A 24,111-nucleotide genomic window follows, 5' to 3' on the forward strand; every position below is an offset into this window, starting at 1 on the left:
TGATAACTCTGTTTCCCTGGCTGTTTCTAACTAACAGATGTCTGCTCATTAATGTCTCTAACTATTGTTCTTAATGTTTCTGGGGGTTTCTGGATTGACTACATCAAAAACATCTGGATATAGTTTTTTAAGAAACTCATTGGCTACAGAGTATGGCTAACTGGCTACAGAGATTCTGATTCAACAAATATGATTAGGTATTTGTCCTTAGTATGGGTCTAGGAATTTTTAAAAACTCCACATGGTGCTATCCTAAATTCAGGAATTAGTTGTATGCTATGTTTCATAATCTTCAATTTCCTTTAGATTAATCATCTTTACTGGTCTCTTGAACCTAGGTGTACCATAACCTTTATTGCTTATCCTTAGCCTTAGATAATGGCCTTTCTATCCAACTTACCTTAGCCCCACATCTTCATCCTGCATTCACAGCCTGGTCAAATTGAATTTGTACCTGAGACCTGCCATTGTTTAAAGCATACACTGAATTTCTCTTTGGAAAAAGTGTTTGTGTGTGTGTGTGTGTGTGTGTGTCTATGTGTGTATACATTACACATATGAACAAAAGGATAGAGAGTTACAGGAAATTGTTTTATGCTGAAAAAATGTAATTTTGAAGCAGCAGTGCTAATTATCTGTCTGAGAAAATGTGCAGGCCCTATTTAGGTCAAAAGTAACAGAGAAATTGCTGATACAATTATTCCTCATAACTCTCATAAATGCCTATGTGCATTAATACATGCATAAATCCCCTCACGTGGATATGTTACTGGGAATGACTGTCTAAATAATCCTCAAAGCACCTTTTATTCAGTGATATGGCAGCAGAAATAAAGAAAAGACATGCAAAATGATTGAGGCAAAGTTAGATGAGATCAAATATTTCATCTTCTATGAGAAAGATTAAGGTCACAATCATCACAAATCAATGACAAATCTTCCCATTCCATCACACCCTGATCTCACCTCCACCACACCATTCTGCCTTAAATTCTTACTGATTTTTCACAAACCATTCCATCTGAATTTATTCTAGTTTAATTTTTGGCTGATGTTCTTGAAGAAAGCACAGAACGTGAAATGCGTGAAAACACTACACGGATTTAGGATACTGACCACTACGATGTGAAAACTTCCACTTAGACATTTCCTTGATTTCATTCATGCTTCTAGATATCCACTGCTTTGGTTAGTGCACTGATATTTCTTCATTTTGCTTTGCAAAGATAGTATATCTAGTATCTGAATATCGACTCATAATACTCAGGAAAAAAATGAAATAAATATAAAAAAACATTTGTGGTTGAATAGCAAGTTGTGATCAGAATTAAATACCAGAATCAGAGTCACATATTCTTGTTGAATCCTTTCTGGCTCTATTCACAAGGGTCATATAATTGTCATAACTCCTTCAGCGAAGGGGGAAAAACAAATATTTACCATGATTCTTCCCACTGGAATGTAAAATGTATGACAAACATTAGAGTCATGAAAGATACAATAAAGAGCCAGCTAAAATTACGATTAAAAAAAGGCCCAAATAAATTTATATCTGGAAAGGTAGACTCAACAGGCTTCCAAAATTCATATACTCAAAGATACTTTTTTACTTCATACATGTCTAAGAAAATCAACCAAATATTTCTAACAATTCTTCTTTTTGTCTTCTTTATTGATGAATGAGCAAAAATGGGGAAAACTCTAGAAAAGCCTCTCTTAAAAATTCATATTGACATTCATGTCCTTTTTCTTCATAGGGTCACCATTACTTAATAGAATAGAAAGGCACCCAACAGTCATTTCCTATATGATTAACTGAGCTTCAAGCTGAGAGAGTTTTCTTATATACTTTAAAATTTCTGTTCGAACTTTCCAATGTAAAACTTAAAAACCTTACATTTGAAAACTTTGCATACTCTGAATAGAACAATCCTAGGATCGGATGAGATTTTAACTCTTGATACATCTCTTTATTAGATGCTGCTATTTTATTCTCTGAGACTAATTTATTAGTAGAACTAAGTTACTAGTGTAACCAAAGGATTCTGGAAACCTGAGAGAGATTAACAATTATTCTATTGATTTAAGCAAGTATTTTCCCCTTCCTTCCTTCCTTCCTTCTTTCCTTCCTCCCTCCCTCCCTCCCTCCTTCCCTTCCTTCCTTTACCTCCTCTTCACTTCCTATCTCTCTCTGCCCCCTTGTACTGGTAACAGAACCCCTTTTGTGGCTGTTGTTGTTTTGTTTTTCCCTCTGTATTAACTAGGTAAAAGTAGAGATGATCTTGATGAAGTGGAGAAGAGTTTCAAATGCTGCCCCCTTGACCTCAGTCATGTGCCAAAAGTCTATGACATATATACACTACTATATATAAAATAGATAACTAATAAGAACCTACTGTATAGCACAGGGAACTCTACTTAATACTCTGTAATGGCTTATATGGGAAATGAATCTAAAAAAGCATGGATATATGTATATGGATAACTGATTCACTTTGCTGTACACCTGAAACTAACACAACATTGGAGATCAACTATACTCCAATAAAAATTAAAAAAGAAAAAAAAAAGGCAGTCTACAAGTCATTGTCACAAGGAATTCTTGTTGCCTTTTTAAGCCACAGACAAGATTTACCTGCAAGTAAAGAAAAGCAATTGAAGATGAAATGTGCTATGTGGTAGCTTTTTTTTTTTTTTTTTTTTTTTTGGAATACTATTTTGAGAGTATGTGGATACCAGGATACTAGAATTTCTGATTATGATCAAATTGTATTTGCTTTACTGTCATATTGAATGCAAAAGCATAGAATATTCTCATGTTATTGGAAACGTTTCTTCACCAGTGTCAAGTTAAAATGTGAACTATCAACAGTTATAGATACGCTTGTGCCCATGATCTTGCACATCCTGGCTCACTTGGCGCGGGTTTCGTCTTTCTTTTACAGCATAGGTGGAGAAGTAGGGCGAGGCCACGAAGGAACTTACGTGGGCAAACACTTCCGCATGGGATTCATGACGATGCCCGCTCCTCAGGACAGGCTGCCCCATCCTTGCTCCAGTGGCTTCTCTGTGAGGTCGCAGTCGCTGCACTCGGTCGGGGGCACAGACGATGACAGCAGCTGTAGCTCCCGGAGACAACCACCCCCGAAGCCCAAGCGGGACCCCAGCACCAAGCTGAGCACGTCGTCCGAGACGGTCAACAGCACGGCGGCCAGTAAGAGCGGCAAAGGCCCCGAGCGGAACGAAGGTAAAACCCGCCAGGCCCACTTCACTTAGAAAGAGACGTCAGGTCACGTGTCCGGGTCCGCATACTAACCAGCATCTGCCTTCCTCCCTGGGTCGCATAGCCCTGTCTCCCTCCCCCTGAGTCTTAGAAAAGAGGAATCAAGGGGGGGACGGCTATTTATCTGTGTGTTGTCAAATGACACCCAGGAAAATGTATTTAATTTATATCATCGGAAAGGGAAAGCAATATATGAGTTTTCTAGCCCCCTTAAAGCTTTGAATCATTAGAAAATTATTTTGCCTAGCAATATGTCTAAAATTTATATTTTCTTGCTTTTATTAGTATTATTTGTATGATTATAGAAGTATCATGTGAACATTAGGGAGCTTTGTAATGCAGGAAAATATAAAGAAGAAAAATTGTAATCATATTTAGAAATGATCTTTTTTTTTAACATTTTGCTGTACTTCCTTCCAGTGAATATGAATTTATGCATGTATGTGTGTACGTTTGTAGTATACACACACGTGTGCATGTATACATATTAAAGTCTCTACTTCAATCTCTATTCTATTTCTACCTATATTTATATTTTTCCTCAGCCATGAAATACATAAATCAAATATATCTTAGTCTCCTTGCTGGTCTATGATTATAAATTAGGCCAGGTTAACACCATATCTCACCAGCTCTTTAGCCTTGCTTGAATAAATAAGTTTCAGCTTTCCTGAGTTTTTCCTGAGAGTCCCTTGGTGGGAGAGTAGTTGCAAGTGTGTTTTGATACAGGCGCATTCAGATTTTTGTGTGTCAGTTGTGGAAAATGCTTCAGGCTCTCCAGTGCTGTCAGTGGCCAGCTTGAGAGCATGGCTCTATGAGGTCCCAAGGTCTTTCTCTTACCCTGTCTGTCCCTGACATTCTCCCCAGTTGGCTCCCCTGAGCGCCCAGTGTTCCAAGTTTCCCAGTAGCTTGCAGCAGAGAGTGGAAGCCAGGTGGTCCTTTCCTCAGCTGGGTAGGTTTCTTTGTCACCTGGGCTCCCCAGTCGCTCACAAAAGCCCCCTCATCTTCTGCTCTAATCCTTCCACCGAAGCTCAAACCTAGTCCGTGAGACGGGTGCCCAGGAAGCATGTACCATCTTTTCTAGTAGCCTCATCTCTCCTTTCTCCCATATCGGTGTCCAAGTGCCTATTTAGCCAAAAAAAAAAAAAAAAAAAAAAAAAGCCTCAGAGTATATTGAAGAATACAAATAAGTGCCTGGAGATGGAGCGAATCCATGCATTCTATAGGGAAAATCTCCACTTATGCTCAGTTTTTTCCTACTTCACATATATGTGAAAATACATCATGAGTGTGTGTTTGTGCAATTATATATGTGAATAACATGTGTATATGTATATTTACAAAATCGAAATCCTAGTGCATAGAGTTCTGTGTTTTATATTTTCAGTTATTTTCTTGTGACTATTTTCCATGGCATTCAGTTTGTTGGGAAACACCATTTTTAGGAGGGGCATATACATCATGATACTTTATTTAATCATTATCTCTTTGATGAAGTCTTAGGTTGGTTCCAGTTTGTTTTGCTATAATGAATATCATTGCAATGAAGATGTGTGTGTGTCTGTGTGTCTGTTTGTTTGGGTAACTCTATTGTTCCTCTGATGTCTTGGAATAGATTAGAATTCTGAGCCTTTTTTCTCATGAGTCAAGGTCATCAGTATGTCCTTCAACTTGTAACACACTGATGTTTTAGAGACGATTTAGGTGTTTCATTTACTTGTTAATAAACTAAAAGGCTCTAGAGATCTGCCTTTTGTAAATTTTAAATATTGTTCCTAGGTTTCCTCTGCTATTGATATACGGTGCCTTTCATTTCTCTTTATATCCTGTGATCTTGTTTCCAAAAATCACCCCTTTCCTACTTTTACTGCCAGAAAACTGCATAATTATTTACATTAGATTGCTTTCAAAAGCAGGTTACTGATTTGGAACAGTGGTCTCTGAATGATGAGGGCCTAGAATGATTCAAGAATAAAGAGGAATAAAAGACCCATTGGGAGGGGAGGGGAAAATGAAACAGACAAGGCAAGCAGACAGTAAGGAGTGTGTTATCAGGGGTGTAATGCTCCTGGAAACATTCCTGGAAGCAGTGTAATGTATAAACTTCTGAATAGAACCCCCCAGGAAGGGGACCTGGGGCATTCAAAGTAGACACATGTGGAAAATCATGATTGTCCCACAGAAGAAACATTTGAGTGGTGATTCAATTGTCTTAAGACTAGAACTCATTACCATTCATTTGAGATGCTGTAGGTAGCTAATTCCTGAAGTAGAGAAGCTCATAATTCTTTCAGATCCCTTCACCATCTAAAGATCTAAGCCTCTAAATAGCTAGTTATCAAAGAGAAGACAGCAGCTCTGTTATCTTTATTCCTTCTGAGGACAGAAGAGGAGACAGTGAGTAAATTACAGCAGCAGCAAAGACTTATCTCAGACTTGGAAAACTACTTTATGGTCAGTGAGGCTTATTAAACACTAGGTTCAAGTTCAACATCTTTCCTCAGAAGGACCTCTAAGGATGGGTTGAGGAGCCTTCAGCTGTAGTGCCTCTTTGAGGGTGGTCAATGGACCAGATGGACTATTTAGATTCAGTGCAGAAATGGCCAACTTCTGTGGAAGAGTGATTCTCAATGCAAATTTCACCTTCTCTTCAGAACACTTAATCAAAAGGCAATTGCAAAACTGGATATATTCAAATCTCTTCTACCAAGTTATGAATTCAATAACAGGAGAGAATCAGGGCTCAGTTGAGACATGGGAAAAAAATCTTGAGTCCAAATGCATGCATGCATATGTGTGTACTCAAAGCCAAAATTATATAAATATGTAGATTGTTCTTTTATGAATCCTCAATTCTTTATAATTGTGAGTTAACTGGAGTTCATTACGGAACATATGTTTTCTTTACAATTTTTCTAGCTATCAAAATTATAACAAAGATGAAAAGTGACTTTTATAAATCTTAGTCTGTCTTTTTGCATTAAATGTCAGCAAAATCAAAATATTGATTCAGTGGCATTAGAATGATTTCCATGGTAACCAGCTTCTATTTAAGTAGGGGCTTATGACTTCCTTGTGGTTAAAAGTAAAAAAGAACTGGACCTGTAGCAAAACAGCTTTTCAGAGTAGGAAAAAAATAATTTAGTTATGAATACAACCAAAACTCACATACCAAGAAAATTATAATTTAGCTTTTAAAAATTGTAATTCTGTCATATTGAAAATATATATTTACTATTCTATTTTAGGATCTTTTATAATAACACCTTTAAAAACATGTACAGTAGAGAAGATAAATTGATCATAAATATGTGATAAATATTTTAATTGTCCTTTGTATTGCTTCAGTGTTATACTTGCTTAGTTTGAGGAAAGATCAGATGAAATAATGGGAGTTAACTAGAAAGGAGGAGAGGCCTGAGAAGCTGTGTCTTGTGTAGGATGTAGAAAAAGCAGGAACCGTGCAAATTCTCATCCTGCGTTCCCATTGCTCAGGTCAACACGTATCCCATTTCTCAGTAGCATCATCCCTAGAGATGCTCTGTGGTACAGGCAAAAGGGACTGTACTTAGAATCTACAGGCCAACATTGACTTTGGGCCAGTGATCTAATGAGACTGTTTCTTTACCTTTAAAATGATTATAAAGCACTGAAAACTGATCATACTGCCTCCCTCACAGGCTTATGACAAGCCAGTGGTCTAATGGCCACAATGGGGCATGATAAAAAGAAATTGCTATACAAATGTAAGTTCATACGATTTTAAATGTGTACTTACTACCTATTAATAAGCTTGAATAACATGACATTTTAGTTTAGTGTAGCATATATATTAAAAATAAATAGGAGGTATAAGGCCTTTATTATGTTGAGGTTGGTTCCCTCTATGCCCACTTTCTGGAGAGTTTTTATCATAAATGGGTGTTGAATATTATCAAAAGCTTTTTCTGCATCTATTGAGATGATCATATGGTTTTTATTCTTCAGTTTGTTAATATGGTGTATCACATTGATTGATTTGCGAATACTGAAGAATCCTTGCATCCCTGGGATAAATCCCACTTGATCATGGTATATGATCCACTTAACGTGTTGTTGGATTTGGTTTGATAGTATTTTGCTGAGGATTTTTGCGTCTATGTTCATCAGTGATATTGGCCTGTACTTTTCTTTTTTAGTGACATCTTTGTCTGGTTTTGGTATCAGGGTGATAGTGGCCTCATAGAATGAACTTGGGAGTGTTCTTTCCTCTGCAATTTTTTGGAAGAGTTTCAGAAGGATGGGTGTTAGCTCTTCTCTAAATGTTTGATAGAATTTGCCTGTGAAGCCATCTGGTTCTGGACTTTTGTTAGTTGGAACTTTTTAAATCACTGTTTCAATTTCAGTATTTGTGACTAATCTGTTCATATTTTCTATTTCTTCCTGGTTCAGTCTTGAAAGGTTATACCTTTCTAAGAATTTGTCCATTTCTTCTAGGTTGTCCATTTTATTGACATATAGTTTACAAAACAGAAACAGACTTACAGATATTGAAAACAAATGTATGGTTACCAAAGGGGCAACGAGGGAGGGAGGATGAATCAGGAGTTTGGAATTAACATACACACATTACTATATATAAGATAAATAACCAACAAGATCCTACTGTATAGCACAGGGAACTCTACTCAATATTCTGTGATAACCTATATGAGAAAAGAATCTGAAAAAGAATGAATATATGTATATGTATCACTGAATCACTTTACTGTACACCTGAAACTAACACATTGTAAATCAACTATACTCCAATAAAAATAAATAGGACAGGAAAAGAAATATATTTAGTATAATGAGGAAAACATTTTTATTAAACTTCAAGTACTTCTAACACTTTAGACTCCTTTAAAAAATTTAAGTATTCTTTTTTTTTCAACTTTTTTTATATATTGGAGTATAGTTGATTAAGGGTATTCTTTTTTTGAAGTATAATTAAGGAATAACATTATGTTAGTTTCAGCTGTATAACACGATTCAATATTTGTATATGTTGCCTAATGATCACCACAGTAAGTCTAGATAACATCTATCACCATACATATTACCTATTTTTTGTGATGAGAACTTTTAAGATCTATTCTCTTAGCTACTTTCAAATATGCAATCCAGTATTATTAACTGTATTCACCATGCTGTATATTACATCCCCAGGACTTATTTATTTTATAACTGGAAGTTTGTTCCATTTCACCCATACCTCCAAAACTAAGTATTCTTAACTTTCATTTGTTTTAAACTCTTCTTTCAAGCCATTCTCAACTCTTAATTTATGATAACGCTTCATGATTGTCTTTACAAAACAATGAACTGGGATAGTTCTCCTGGTTTCTGATTTCACCTTCTAGAGATGTTTGGTAGAGTCATATCCATGAATTAAAAATTGGAATACCTGAAGGAACATTTGGAATCTGACTGTCCTCAAAAACTTGAACTGTGTGGTTGAGCCAGAGCCAAAGGAAGGCTAAGTTCATTATAGAATCACTGCCTTAAAAACAAAACCGAACACAAATCCCTCTCTCAAGGTTACCAAACAAAGTAGATTACAGCCTTCAGCCATGTTGCTTTTCATGCCGCCATTTATTCTGCCAATGCTTTGAGTGCCTACCTGGTCGTACTGGAGATCTGGTGGTGAACAGAAGTGGTCCTTTCTTTCATGTTACTTACAACCAATTTTGTTTCCAACTCTCCTGCTCAGCTTGTTTCCCACTATCCATATCACAAAGCAAGCACTGATTTACAAGAATCTTTTCTAGAAACCAGAAAATCTGGTATGATAACTTCGTGAGCATCCTCCATGTAATTAGTTGTTTAGCTCTGGAAGAAATAGCTTAACACATTTTAATAATGTGGTTTTTTTCCTACAAAGAATATTTCTTGCTCTTTCGCTGTTCAGTGCTAACAGTTTAAAGGTGCCTGAATCTGATTTTGTACCAATGTACAGCTTCGTAAGCAACCTGTGAGCATTTGAGGAGAGAGGAGGAGAAACAAGTTGATTGCTCTTTTTATTGTGGGGAATCTACAGGTTTACCAGGTCAGAATTCCAGTTTGGGAACCTGAATCAGCCCTAGTCAGGGCCAGCCATAAACTTGATTTTGCTTTCTCGATGACTAGCCCAGATTTCTGACCCTTACAAGATACTCATATAAAAATTTAAGACTGTTCCCTTTATGACTCAGCATGACATATTAGAAAAACATGGGCTTCAGAGGCAAACAGACATATCAGTGCTGCCAACATTTAATACAGTGTCTCTCACAGCCTCATTTTCCTCATCTGTACAGTGAGAATAGCAATCCTGGTCTTAGGTGGTAGGTGGAATCTTGTCCAAGATATTTATCCAGAATTCCCTATTCCTTGGTATATTCACCCTGGATATTCCCTGGAACTGACATACCATCGGTGGCCTGAAGATGGAAGGGGCCATGTGGCATGGAATGTGGGCACTCTCTAACAGCAGAGGGTAGTCTCTGGCTAAAAGCCAGCAAGGAAACAGGGACTTCAGTTCTATAAGTACAAGGAGCTGAATTCTGCCAACAAGAATGGGCTTAGAAGTGAATTTTCTTCCAGAACCTCCAGACAAGGACCTAGACTGGCTGCCACCTTGACTTCAGCCTGAGCAGAGAACCCAGCCTTCTGGGTTCTGGCCATGCCAAGACTTCTGATCTATAGAACTGTGAGCTAATAGAGTGGTATTGATTTTTAAGCTGCTCCATTTATGGTAACTTGTTACATAACAATGGAAAAGTAATCCATTTTACCAATTTGGAGGCAAAAAAAGTGGGGTAAAATCCATTAGCAAAGCACATAGCTTAGAGCCTGAAGAATAGCAGATTCTCAGCAACCTTGCTGCCCTTCCTCTCAGCACTGGGCTGTATTTTCGGATAGCAGAGGGTAGTTACGACAGTGCTGGTAGCGTTCCAGATTTCCCGGGCCAGACCTTGAAAGTAAATGAGATGATAGAAGCTCAGAAAATGCTGACATATTAGGCCTCTCGAGTATCTGCTTAACTCTTTCTGAATTTGTTTGGATCTTTTCCTGAGAGGGTACGTCCTTTCTCGCCAACAGTTTTTGTTCTTTCAAAGGGCTCAGCGATGGCTTTTCAGTGGTGTTTTCAATGACTCATTTAAATGACTGCAACTTGCAGGCTTAGTGCCTTTTTTCACATAACAAGTGGCACTTGTACGTCACAGTGTGCTTTCTAGAAGTGTTCAAAGCCCCATTTAGCACCACACTAAGAAAACACAAGGGAAGTGGAAACAAGCTCTCAAAGTCTCCATCGTTTTGGCATTGGGTAGTGTTCTAGTGTTTTGTTTTATGGGATGAGACATGGGGAATTGTCATCGAAGGCCCACATTCCTGGGTTTCACTTTCCAGGTTGACAGAATCAGAAGCTGCTAGGCTTCCTGGTGTAAAAGCCATCTGTCATACCAGGCTGCTCAGACGGAGACAGAGCTGTACATCTAGTGTGTGATCTTTTCCTCATGTACCCTGAGACCCATGAATGAAACCGTTTGTAAGTCAAATCATCTTTCTCTTGGTCCTGGCCATGGCTATTGATTCTAGTCCAAAGAACTACCCTGCCTCTATATGGTCTCACTCAACACCCTTTTAGTAGCAATCTGGATTTGGCCTCATTTGTCTCAGTGTCTTAGATTCATAAGAGAATTTTTACCCATGTTGTTTGGCACAGATGGATTCTTCCATGAGAGACCAATAAGCTCAAACTTCCCGAGTGTCTGTTGTGATCAGGGCATTAATTGTGAAGGTATTCTATTGCTGTACAAGTTGACACAAATTTTGTGGCTTAAAATAATACACCTTGATTATTTCACAGTCTCTGAGAGTCAGGAGTCTTCTCAGGGTCTCCCAAGGCTGCAATCCAGGTGCCAGCTGGGGTTGGAGTCTTGTCTGAGGCTCAGGGTCCTTTCTTGCTCATGTGGGTATTGGCAGAATTTATTTCCTTGTGGTTGTAGAACACATGACATCTTACTTCTTCAAGGACAGGAGGAGAAAGTGTCTCTCTCCCTTTGATTCTCTCCCTTCAGGGAAAGCCTACATGTTCTTTTGAAGATCTAACCCAGGATAACCTCCCTTCTGATAAAAGCGGAGTCAACTGATTAGGAACCTTAATTACAGTAGGAAAATCCTTTCACCTTTTTCCATATACTGTTACTCAGTCATGGGAATAAGATGCCATCATATTCACAGTGCTGCTTGCACTCAAGGAGAGGGAATCATACAGGGTATAGGAGTCTTATGGACCAGCCTAGAATTCTGCCCACTTGGGGTGATATAAAGGAAAATATGCATATATTGCTTTCCCAGGAACTATCTAACTATCTAGTTAAGATACTTAAGAAGTCAACTAGTGGAAAGTTAATTAGCAATGCAGAAAGCAAACTATAATTCAATGGAATAATGTAAATACCACAAGACATCTAAATAATTGGTAAGTAAAAAGGGCAAAATATAACTCCCTTCCCCATTTCTCTCTTTGTCTTTCCTTTTGTCCAAATAAAAGAAGTCATCCCTGCTGCAAAATGCCTGAATTTTTATTTTTGAGTTGAAAGTGAGAAAATCTCATTTCTCTTGGCCTGAGCCTTACCAAAGGCTCATGGAAATCTTTCCCATGGAAGACATGAGAAAATATACTCCTCAGTCCAGCAGCTCCCAGGCCAAAGGAATTCTGGAACATAAATATCCAAGTAAATTATTGACACCAAAATGGTGCAAATATGAAGAATTGTAGTGTGTATAAATGTCAGTCTACTTGATCCTCACTGCCGATTTTCCTAGCTGGTGAGCTCTTTTGTTGACCCAATGGTCTAGCTTGAGCCAGCACAGTGACTGTCCCCTAAAACACCTGATGGATGTGGGCTAGATAATGCACAGCATCTTTGATATGATGAGGATGCTCCCCAGGGCTTTGGCCTGTTGACTTCTCCAGAACCCCAGTATTGTAGGGATTAGTGGTGGTAATTCACACTAAGTACCTTCCTGTCCTCTGTCTACCTGTTGAGTAGCATTTTGACGACAACATGAGACTATGTGTTCCTAAATTATGCAACTTCTGAATTGCAACAATGTCATCAATTTCCAGTTATGGGTAAATAGACATCAGAAAGCATATGTCCTCAAATGAAGAAGAAAATACTAAATGTAACCCTCATTGCAACTTTCCTCATGGTCCCTGTTTTTGTTGGGCCTCAAACTTGGATAGGGATTTATCTCTTCTATGCATTTATACTGAAGCATTAGGAAGTAATGTAGTAAATTCTTAAATTACGAATTACTAAGATTTTGTAAGGAAAATGAAGGAAAGGAGTTGATAGCCGCCTTCCTTAAATGGTCTCTACCTCCTTTAGCTCTCTTCTCTACAAAACTGTCACCTCTCCTCTGTTTCTCTAGACTTCAGTCTGGCCACTGAATCCTGAAGCTGAGAACGTCATCCTTAGAAGGCAATTCAGAGCCTCCTTGCACTTAAATAAGCATGTTCCCTGGGAGTTAACCCAGCCCCTTCCCTATCTTTCCAACCTCAGTCAGTATCCTTCTGAGGGTATTCCTGATAAAAACGTTTTCTCCCATTTGGTTACATAAAGCATTTGATATTTTACCAAACAAGTTAAAATGTCATTTTTGTTTTTAAAAAGTGGCATAATCTCCTTTATACCTATACTGTCCACCTCATAGATTTAACAGTAATGGGAAGGAGTCTTTCCAGTGGGTGAACTTTCCTCAAGGCATGCTGGAAATTGGATTAGCTCATTTCAGAGGAATCTAACCTTGACTACTAATCTTACCTACTTCTAACCTTGACCCGGTGGCCTCTTCAGCCACTGTCCTGCATCTCTCCTTCCTTGTTCAGCCAGGTTCTAAAAGGCCTTCTGCATGTCCTTGCTCCATGTCCTCAATGCCCATTTGCTCCAGATCCTCACCTTATTACCGACTCCATCTTCACTGTGCCACTGAATCCAGTCTTGGTTCCCATCTCAGTGGCTTCCTGCTATGCCCATCCTTTGCTGTTTCTCTTCAGCATTTTAGACCACTGATCGCTCCCATATTTCCTAAATCCTCAATTCCTTTGTTTTTCATGCACGGCTCTCTACTGGTTTTCTTCCTCTGACTGCTCTCTAAATCTCTTTGAGGGTATCTCTTGTTCTGCCTGATTCTTAAATGATGATGTCTCCAGACTCTGTCCTTGGCTCTTACCTTCTACTCTATATTTGTTGAATAAGTAAGTGATGAATTCTACACACTCTCCGAATGTCTGACTGCATCTCTGGACCCACATCTGTCGGTAGATGTCACAGACTCTCCAAACTCATCATATCTACATTGATCCAGCAGTTTCCTTGATGTTTCCTATCTTGATACTCAGTTTAGAAAAGTAAGAGCTTTATCAGATTGCTCTCCTGACCTTACTCCTGACATCTAATCAGTTATTAAGAGTAGCCAGTTCTGCTCCTCGTACCTCTTCTGTCTGACCCTCTCCATCATTTGCACTCTTACTCTCCTATCTCAGACCATCATCATTTCTCACCTGGACAACTGCTCGGGCACCTCACGGGTCTCCTTTCCTGCAGTGTCACCTTCTCACATCCATCCTTTTTACTACTTCCAGAGAGGACTTTCTCACATGCATGCCTGATCGTATCACTATTCAGCTCGTGATTTCATCAGATCATGGCCTGTTCCTTATTTACCCGATAAAAGCACAACACTTTAGCATAACCTTCATCGTCTGGCCCCTGCCAGTCCCCAGAGCCACACCTCCCATCATTCATGCCTCTTGTAGCATTCCCAAACTATATAATTTTCTCTGAACAAGGCAAAATTATTCCTGCCTCTGTGCCCTTGTGTGTGAAATCCCGTCTTTCTGGAACGCCTTCTCCAAATTAGTCTCTATGGAAAATTTCCATTCATATATCAAGATACCAGTGTAACTGCTACCTTCTCTGTGACAATGTATATAAGCACATTTTTTCTGTGTGTACTTTGTATATAACTCCAGTATATCTATTGTTATATGTTATTCTACGTATTTGCCTACTTTTTGTATCCTAATGAGTCTAAACACTCCTTAGAAATGTGGACCTTTTTTTTTTGTCTTTGCACCTTCAATGCCTACCACAGAGTAGGGCTTAATATTAAGGTAAAGTTGAAGGAGCACATTTTTAATAACATGCTATTTCATAAATGAGTCTTCCAGGAGGCTAATTGATAGAAAGAATCATTGTACTTTCAAGCATCTTTAACGTAGAAAGAAGTTTAGGCATTTGGAGAGCTTAGAGGAAAAGCACAGTGATTCATGATACCCAGGGAGCAAGTACCTCGGCCATCCATCTACACTTCAGTCCCAGCTTTGTTTACGATACAGTAACCAGTCTGAATGATTTAAAAGATGAGATGGTTCTCCTTGCTCCTAGGTTTGTAAAACCTTATAATATACTTCCTCCATTGTTTTACATTTCTGAATCTTGGTAGGTACACAAATTAATTATGGGCAGTGGCGAAAAATACTGTTGAGAGGCTGTAATATGTTATTGGCACCATGTACCCTTTAGTTTATCTTCATGTTATAAATCAAAAATGTTCTGCTTGTGCCCTTCAGATAAGGTTTAAAAAATCAAGTTTCTCAAGACGCAATAGAGAACTGAGATTTCTTTCCCTTAAATGACTTTTGGAAGGTGTTTTAATCTTTCCTATCCTTAAATATTTTGGGATTTCCCTTAGCCATTTATGTTATAGTCTTAGAGGCCAGGTATGTTGTTCCAGATTAATTCTGTTTTTCCATTCTGTAGGCATCTATCTTCTGAGCAATTCTTCACTCTACTGTGAAAAAGAGTGTGTAAAGCCATTTTTTTAAGGCAGAGTGACTGCATGTGTGCATAAATCTTGCCTTTAATTGACCTCCACAAAGCACATACTTATTGCAGAACGAGTGCTTTGATTTTATGGCCCTGTGTCTGTACTGAAAGTTTATATAATATGTATTGCTTTCTACATTTTTTCTTGTTAAGTGGGAGGGCAGTGATTTAAGACAAGCTCTTTTTAATTTTTTTTGCTATTAATATGTATTAAATTAAGTTGATTATATGGAGCAGAACATGGGAACACATTGCCCTTTGGAAATCTCTGCTTTCTGACAACTCCATCTAATGAGAACAGCTGAAACCTAAGAAGAATAAAAAAAAAGCTTAGGAGAGCCAAACTCCTTCTCTCACTAAGGCTTGTGAATTTTATAGCATATCAATTGCAGGGTTTTGTTTTGTTTTTTTTTTAACTTGGTATAAATTTGTTACTAGGAGCAATGAATAAGCATGGAAAAAGGAAAAGCAAGGACTGTTTTACCGATACTAAGGGGAGAGAAACAAAATTTAAAGAATTTATATATTTCATATCAAGTCAAAGAGCATCAAAAGGCCTTGATTATAATTAGCCCCGTTTTACTTTCAGTGTTAGTGTGACGGCCCTGAGGATGTCATTAGTCAACAATTATTTACTGAGTATGTGCCATGTGCCAGGCACTATGCGAGGTAATAGAGAAACAGGAAAAATATGTTATCTCCCCTAAGAAACATTACAACCCAGGGAGGGCCACTGATAATTAAACAGACAGTCACAGTGAAGTGGGATCAGTTCCCTGGTGGGGGAAGTACAGGGCCCATTGTGTGAACATAGATCAAGGGCACCTACCCCAACTGGAAGAGTCAGGGATGGATTCTCAGAGGAAGTATCATAAACTGCTGAAAATAAGGGTGCAAGATATTTTAGAAATATTCTGTATAAAAATACTTAAAATGAAAAAGTGTATTGCAACTGAATGAGAATGCTCTTCTTCCTCCAGAAAATGTGGCAAAGCAAACTGAGTTACATCCTTGTAGTTCTAAATAACCAAAGTTCTACTCTCCATATATAATCTTTATTTGGGGAATTCAGATGTTTATTTTATCTTGTAGAATCCTCCATCTCTGTGAGATGTGAAGGGCTGGGTTATCTTTAAGAGAAAGCTAAGCATATACAGAGATGAAATTCAAATTGAGATACTCACTTCACAGAATAAATAGACCTTGCACCCATACGTGAAATAGAAACAAGAGACATGAAAATTAGACCTGGCTTGTTTTTATGTATTTCAATTTTATTTCCTTTCTCCTAACTGTGTCTAGATAATTTGGCCATGATTGTTTACATGACATATAAGCTTGGGGGATAAAAGGAAACGTATGCTCTATCTATGTGCCATTAGATCAGAGAAGCCAGAGGCATGTAGATCTGTCCCTTAGCTGGGATACTTTATCCTATTCCTAACCAAAAATTAGATTTCAGTGGCTGTGGAAATCTTTGTTTTAGCAATGTGTGCACACCAGCTTGACAGTGAACACTGGATTAAATATAAAATTAATTGCCACATTCAAAAAATAACCAAGTAGGACGTTGTTGATTTGGTTAAAGTGGTAAAACGAATTTGGAAGTGTTGAGACAACATTCTTATATGGTGGGAGAGGAAAAGTTATGTCTTAAGGGCTGAACATAGAGTGATGAACAACTTTTGTAATTTGTAGTCTAGGATTAGTGGAAGGATTACCATCTCTCTCAGTCCCCAAAGGATATGGCAATGCTGTCTATAGCCATTGAAAACAAGTTAAATTCCTCCATCATGGGCCAGTATGTTCAGAGAGGCAGCTACTTGTGATCTGTGAGACCGTTCCTTCAACAAATATTTATTGAGTACCTACTATGTGCCAGGTACTGTTCTGTGAGTTTGAGATACATCTATGAGCAAATTTTTGAAAAAGGTACGTGACCTTTAAAGTGTTTATATTCTAGCAGGAGTAAGCAATTGGTAAACATTAGACATAATAAATCCATAAATTGGCTAGTATGTTGGAATGTTATAAGTGCTATGGAAGAAAGAAAAATCTAGAGCAAGGCAAAGAGATCCAAAAGGCTCGGGCACATTTAAGAAGAGAGGGCAGAAAAGACTTCATCCTGATATTTGAGTTAAGATATTGGATGAGTCTAGATCCAATCAGGAGAGAAAAACCATGCAGTTATTTGAACAGGGAATGTTTACTGTGAAGAATCATTAACTATAACTGAGGATTAAAGTAATGGATCAGGTAGTAAGAAGTCAAGAAGACTGCAAAGACTGCAGGAATTGAAGATATAAGGAACAGCCACTGGTCCCAGGGCTGAGAAAGAGTACCTCCCAACCTGGGTGAGATCCATGCCTTGTTGGGAGGCATAGTTGCGGATTATTGGATGGCAGAGACATCGCTGTGGTGGAACAGTGCTCTTGCTGGAAATCCATCCTTTGGAACTTTCCGAAAAATCACCCTTTAAAATGCTGGGGAAAACTGCTCACAGGATTTTCTCATCAGAGGTACTCCACTACCTGGGGTTGGGGTTACTGCAGGCAGCTGATTGTTTCTGGGTGCTTCAGGAGCCAAGTGCTCCTGAAGCTGCCTGCTTTGCAGGGCAGGAGCTAGATACGGGAAAGCCACCTGCACTGCAGGAGCTTGGCTAGTAAGCCCTGGAACCAGGAAGTAAAACCCTTTTGTGCTGTAACGTCTCTCCAGCATCCTCTACAAACAAAGCTTAACATTGTGCCAGATGGCCCAGGAGAAAATATGTAAAGGTCCCAGATCCCTTGTCACAAACAAGCAAAGAGGATGCATTTGGAAGTGAGAGACACTTACTTGATAACTCACATGGACAGTGAGGAGGTAAGGCTGTGACTTGGGGGGGGAGATCTTGAGATCTCCACGGTTCCGGGTGGAGAAAACAGTTGCTGCAAAGACCCAAAGGCAGGAGGTGTATAGGAAGGAAGTCAGTTGGGGGTGGGGAGCACTGTGGGTAAAAAAGGACAAGACCAGGAAGTGAGGTCAGAAAGGAAAAGAAGGTGAGACCCTGTAGAATCTTCCTTGTAGGCCAGCTTAGGGCTTGGCATCCAAGGGAGCCATTGCAGGCAATGGAGCAGAAGAGTGGCAGGGTGTATTTGTAAAGAGTCTTTGTGGTGACTGCGGTGAGGATAGACTCATAGGGGTCAGATATAGAATCAGGAAGACCAAGCAGGTGGCTACTGTAGTCATACAGATGAGAGAGGATAAGTGATTAGACCAAGGTAGAAGTGGAATTGGTGAGAAATAGAAAAGTATTCCCTTTTCGGTTCGAACGGTTACTCAAAATCCTACCCCCTTTCCTTCCTTACTAGGCCTATAGATATAAATGTAGATATAGATCTGGATGTAGATATAGATACGGATGTAGATATAGATATCTAGATACATTTAGGGTATACTTGTCCTATGTGTGAAAACGTTTCCTTGAGAAAAGGATGCTAGCGCTCCATATAGATGAAACCTCATTAAATGTGTGCTGTTGATTGCATTTACATTTTTTTCTTGAAACCTGATATGTTGTATGCCAAGAATGAGTTTCAGTGAAAGATCTATAGGTGGTTAAATTATAAACATAGCAGACACAGCGAGTTCATCAAGTAAATAAATGAAAAAGGTTGTATTTATCGTCTGTGTTTCCAAAACACAAATTCTAGTTTAGAACCTATAAGATGTGTTCTAAAGGCAGCCTTCTAGGGCAGCCACCAAGCCCTCCCCAGCCTTGCTTTTCTGACGCTCAGCCCAGGCTCTGCCCATAACCTGGAGCTCAGTGTTCCCTCCAGCTCCCCAAACACACCCCCTCCTCACTGCTCCTGGCCATCGCTCTTAGCCTTACCTGTATTGAAAAGCCGGCCTACTTCCATGTCCTGGCTATTGTAAATAGAGCTGCAATGAACATTGTGGTACATGACTCTTTTAGAATTATGGTTTTCTCAGGGTATATGCCCAGTAGTGGGATCGCTGGGTCGTATGGTAGCTCTATTTTTAGTTTTTTAAGGAACCTCCATCCTGTTCTCCATAGTGGCTGTATCAATTTACGTTCCCACCAACAGTGCAAGAGGGTTCCCTTTTCTCCACACCCTCTCCAGCATTTATTGTTTGTAGATTTTTTGATGATGGCCATTCTGACCGGTGTGAGATGATATCTCAACAGATGAATGGATAAAGAAAATGTGGCACATATATACAATGGAATATTACTCAGCCATAAAAAGAAACGAAACTGAGTTATTTGTAGTGAGGTGGAAGGACCTAGAGTCTGTCATACAGAGTGAAGTAAGTCAGAAAGAGAAAAACAAATACCGTATGCTAACACATATATGTGGAATCTAAAAAAAAAAAAAAAAAATGGTCATGAAGAACCTAGGGGCAAGATGGGAATAAAGACGCAGACCTACTAGAGAATGGACTTGAGGATACGGGGAGGGGAAAGGGTAAGCTGAGACAAAGTGAGAGAGTGGCATGGACATATATACACTACCAAACGTAAAATAGACAGCTAGTGGGAAGCAGCCGCATAGCACAGGGAGATCAGCTAGGTGCTTTGTGACCACCTAGAGGGATGGGATAAGGAGGGTGAGAGGGAGGGAGATGCAAGAGGGAAGAGATATGGGGACATATGTATATGTATAGCTGATTCACTTTGTTATAAAGCAGAAACTAACACACCATTGTAAAGCAATTATACTCCAATAAAGATGTTAAAAAAAAAATCATAAAGCTGAGGCCAAAAAAAAAAAAGAAAAGCCAGCCTGGCCTACTTTCCCCTGGCCCTGGGAAAATTCCTGACATTCTCTACACTCCTGCCCCAAACCTCTTGGAGTGAAGATTCACCCAGGTCCTCCCAGGACTGTGTTTTTCTGGAAAGTAGGCACCCTTTTTTATGTATTCCCTTTCACACTTGGCATTGCTGTTTTTTTCTGTATAAGAAGCTGTGTTAAAAAAAAAAAAAAAAAAATGGTTCTGAAGAACCGCAGGGCAGGACAGGTATAAAGATGCAGATGTAGAGAATGGACTTAAGGACACGAGGAGGGGGAAGGGTAAGCTGGGACAAAGTGAGAGAGTCGCACTGACATATATACACTACCAAATGTAAAATAGATAGCTGGTGGGAAGCAGCTGCATAGCACAGGGAGATCAGCTTGGTGCTTTGTGACCACCTAGAGGGGTGGGATAGGGAGGGTGGGAGGGAGATGCAAGAGGGAAGGGATATGGGGATATATATATACTGATATATATATCAGTATATATCAGCTATACTGATGTATAGCTGATTCACTTTGTTATAAAGCAGAAACTAACACACCATTGTAAAGCAATTATACCCCAATAAAAATAAAAAAAAAAAGAAGCTGTGTATTCTTAAAGGTCTTACTTGTCTTTGTACCCCTACTAAATTCCCTGACGCATGCCATGTTTAATAAATATATATTGAAGTTTACCTTTATTTATTTGGAAAGAAAGCTGTAGAGATGAAAATTAAATCTACTAATTAGAGATACATTATCTGATAAGAGTTGAGATCATTCTCACAAACTATTTTCCACCATTACATGCCAACTTAGGTCTGTGACCTTTAAGTACTTACTCCACCGGAGTATTTATTGAACTGGGGAGTAATTCTTTACAATATTCAGTATTATCTGTGGCCTTTCCCACCCCTTCCAGGTACAATAAAAGACTGACTTAATTAATAATTTTAATACTTTTTCATATCAAGCACCATTATTTTCTGTTAACTCTCGTACTTCCAGGGATTATCACACTAGACGGATAAAATTGTCTATGATCCTTAATCTTTTAGCATTTCCTGAGTGAACTATAATACATGAAATATGCACGTACCTTTATTAATACTCAAGTTGTCACCAAATGTAAGTGCTTAAAATTAAAATGTCTGTGTTTTAAGCAATGTACCTCACTATTCAATTATGTAACGCTCATGTGTCTCCAGAGAGTAGGAGGTTTACTGGGGATGTCAAGTTTCCTGCAACTCCAAAATTACGCTAGATTGGAACAAAACAAAATTGCAGAGAGAAAGAAATGAAGTGGGTTTTATTGCCATATTCTGTAAGAACACTGAGGGGGAAATAACTTAAAGACATCTGATAAGGACGGGAATCATCCAAATACAGTGCAACAATGAAAATCCACAGCTTGACAAAAGTTTCTACATTAGAAAATGCTTCTGAAAACATTTATTTCAAACCTAAGAACTCTCCATCCTAAGGGATAATTAATTGTGAGCTAACTTGTTTGATTACCTTCATGTAATAAGCCAAGCGAGATACTGAATGGTTCCTGTAATGAGAGCAGATTTTCTCAGAACTTGGCCATTTGAAATAGTTTTCCCCATTTCCTAGAATAGTACTGGAATCCTATCTGTTTGCTTATAGACATATTTTATCCGGTCTCTATTGCCACAATTTCCCGGTTGTGTTGTAATTATCCCTTCACATCTGTTTTCAGCTCTAAGCAGGGAACTCCTGTAGGACAAGAATCATATTAATCCAATATATGTTTGGTGCTAGTAAGTGTTCAATTAAATGTGTTGAAAGAATAAGAGAATCAAACATAACTCTTATGCCTCTAGATTGAGTAAGTGAATATATGATGGAGTTATTACTGCGATGGGAAAGATTAGGAAAGGACTGAGTTTCAGGTTGATATGCTTGAGAGATGTTTGTCAGATATTCAAGTGGAGATAAAAAGTGAACAATTGGATATAGTTCTCTGGGGAATTGAAGTAGAGATATAGATTTGGTGGTCAGTAGAATAAAGATGACATTTAGCCACTGAATTCGACAGAATCACCTTGGGAGAGAACACAGAGGAAGATCAGAGGGTTTGGAAACAACCCATGTGTAACTCAGATTCAGTTAGGGGTGAGAGAGGTCAAGAAAGGAAAACAGGAAAAGTAGCCAGTAAGTTAGGAGGAAAACATGAGGGTAATTTAAATGCCAAGGGAAGATAAGGTAAAAAGATATAGTGATGAATGGCAACAAGCCATTGAGAGCTTAGCTAGGTTGGGGACAGATATGTGCCTATTCGATCTGGCAATATAGGGACAATATAGAGGCCAAATGTGCCTATTAGGACTGTCCTATTAGATCAGGACAAAAATAATTTGGGGACTGGGGGAGGCAGAAGCTGAATTGAAAGGGGATTGAAGAGAAAATGGACTAAGAGGAAGTGGAGAGAGGACAAATGTAATTTTTTTGAGAAGGTGGGCTATGAAAAGAAGCAGAGAAATGGGGTGGTAGCTGGAAGGAAATGAGAGATAAGGGTAAGATACGTGTACATACTGTGTGGATTACGGGGGGAATAAGAGCGTGTGAGAATGGCGATGAGCAGGATCTGGAAGAGAGGGAAAGACTACAGATGGTGAGAGAGGAGGCAACCGAAGGAGGAAAGTCCCCCCCCAGTTGCCAAAGGTCTTGTATGGGATTAGGGCTGTTTTCCTCTGTACTCAAAGAAGAGAAAATGAGGAAATGGGTATAAATTCTGGTTTGTGTCTTAATTTGGTCCTGAGACTATGGAAATTTCTCTCCCGTGGGGTTCCAGTAATCTTTGGCTACGGAGCAAACCACCCCATGGCTTTGTGGCTTGACAGTGATTTATTATTTCTTATTCTGGGGTTTGACTGGACTCAGCTGAGTAGTTCGGCTCCATGTAGTATAGTTGAGGTCACTCATGGTACTGTTTTCAGCTGGGAGCTTGGCAAGAAGACAGTCTTTCACCCTTCAGGGTCTTTCTTCACGTGGGTTCTTACGAGTCTGTAGTCTGTCATTGTAGCATGGCAGCTGGCTTCTAAGAGCAATTATTTCCAAGAGGACGCATCCGACATTCAAGTATTTATACTGAGATTCAAGTATTTATCTGCTTGCATCATACTTGTTAATATCCCCATTGGCTAAGCAAGTCTCATGGTCAAAATTAGAGTCAAAGTAGGAGAGACTATACAAGGCCATGCATGCCAGGAGGTGAAGTTCATTGGGAACCACTTCATTTTTCATTCTCATGGACATAACCATTCTTTTAAAGGTTCTGATATCAAAAAGGGTCTATGCCTCCCATTTGGGGCTTTATAATGAGGTGAAAATTGATCAAATTTTATCAAGAATTTAAAAAAGTGTTTTATAAAAATGAATTTTAAAAAAGGCATTTAATTAGCCTATGATAATCTGGTCCTGATCCCTTAGGCTCCACTGATGTTTCTTTTTTGTAGTAAAATTTTCAGCTTTCAGTGGTAATAAAACAATAAGCTAAGCAATACATATTCTAAAGTAGCCCACGCTTTTCTTTCAGTTGTCCTCCTATGGCCTTAATGAAATTATTTGTAGTATAGAAATATTCCCCAATCCAAAAACATCTATAAAACTGCCATCCAAAAACATTTATCTTAGGAACAGCTAATGCACAGATCATGGGAATTTTGAGCACCATTTGTGAAATAATCACAGTTTTCTAACTGCGGTATTATAGCAGTTTATAGAAACTGCAAGCATTTTCCAGTTTTCCTTCCCAATTTTTTGTCTTTACTTATTTTCTATGGAAAATATGTTAGTGTTTTTGGAATGGCTTTTAGAGGATCATTTGTAGCCTGAAATAATCATGTTCAAGCTTTATTCCAGAAGGATTTATGTTTTGACCAGGCATTCGGAAGGAGGTGTGAGCAGACAAAATAAATATAGGCTAGGGTGGGAGGGGAAAAAGAAGCATTTTGTTTCTTATGTTTTAAAAATACATTTCACGCACCTGAGTTGGGTTTTTATTTTCTTTCCCATTCCTTCTCTTTTTCAAATTATATGTAGAACAAGGTCGGGTCAAATTTGGGCCGATCAGTGAACAACCTTCTTTTCCCTTTCCTGGGCCTGATCTTTTTAG

General features: G+C 38.7%; 1 protein-coding gene across 1 annotated transcript in view; it reads left to right on the forward strand.

The window, feature by feature from the left end:
- The window catches only part of NYAP2 (neuronal tyrosine-phosphorylated phosphoinositide-3-kinase adaptor 2), a 245,018-nt gene that overhangs the window by 93,241 nt on the left and 127,666 nt on the right, over positions 1-24,111 (forward strand). Inside the window, exon 2 of the mRNA XM_061205498.1 lies at positions 2,946-3,247. Coding sequence (XP_061061481.1) covers positions 2,946-3,247 — 302 coding nt within the window. The remainder of the gene's footprint in view (positions 1-2,945; positions 3,248-24,111) is intronic.

The sequence above is a fragment of the Eubalaena glacialis genome, chromosome 1, assembly GCF_028564815.1.
Source record: "Eubalaena glacialis isolate mEubGla1 chromosome 1, mEubGla1.1.hap2.+ XY, whole genome shotgun sequence".
Classification (NCBI taxonomy): Eukaryota; Metazoa; Chordata; class Mammalia; order Artiodactyla; family Balaenidae; genus Eubalaena; species Eubalaena glacialis.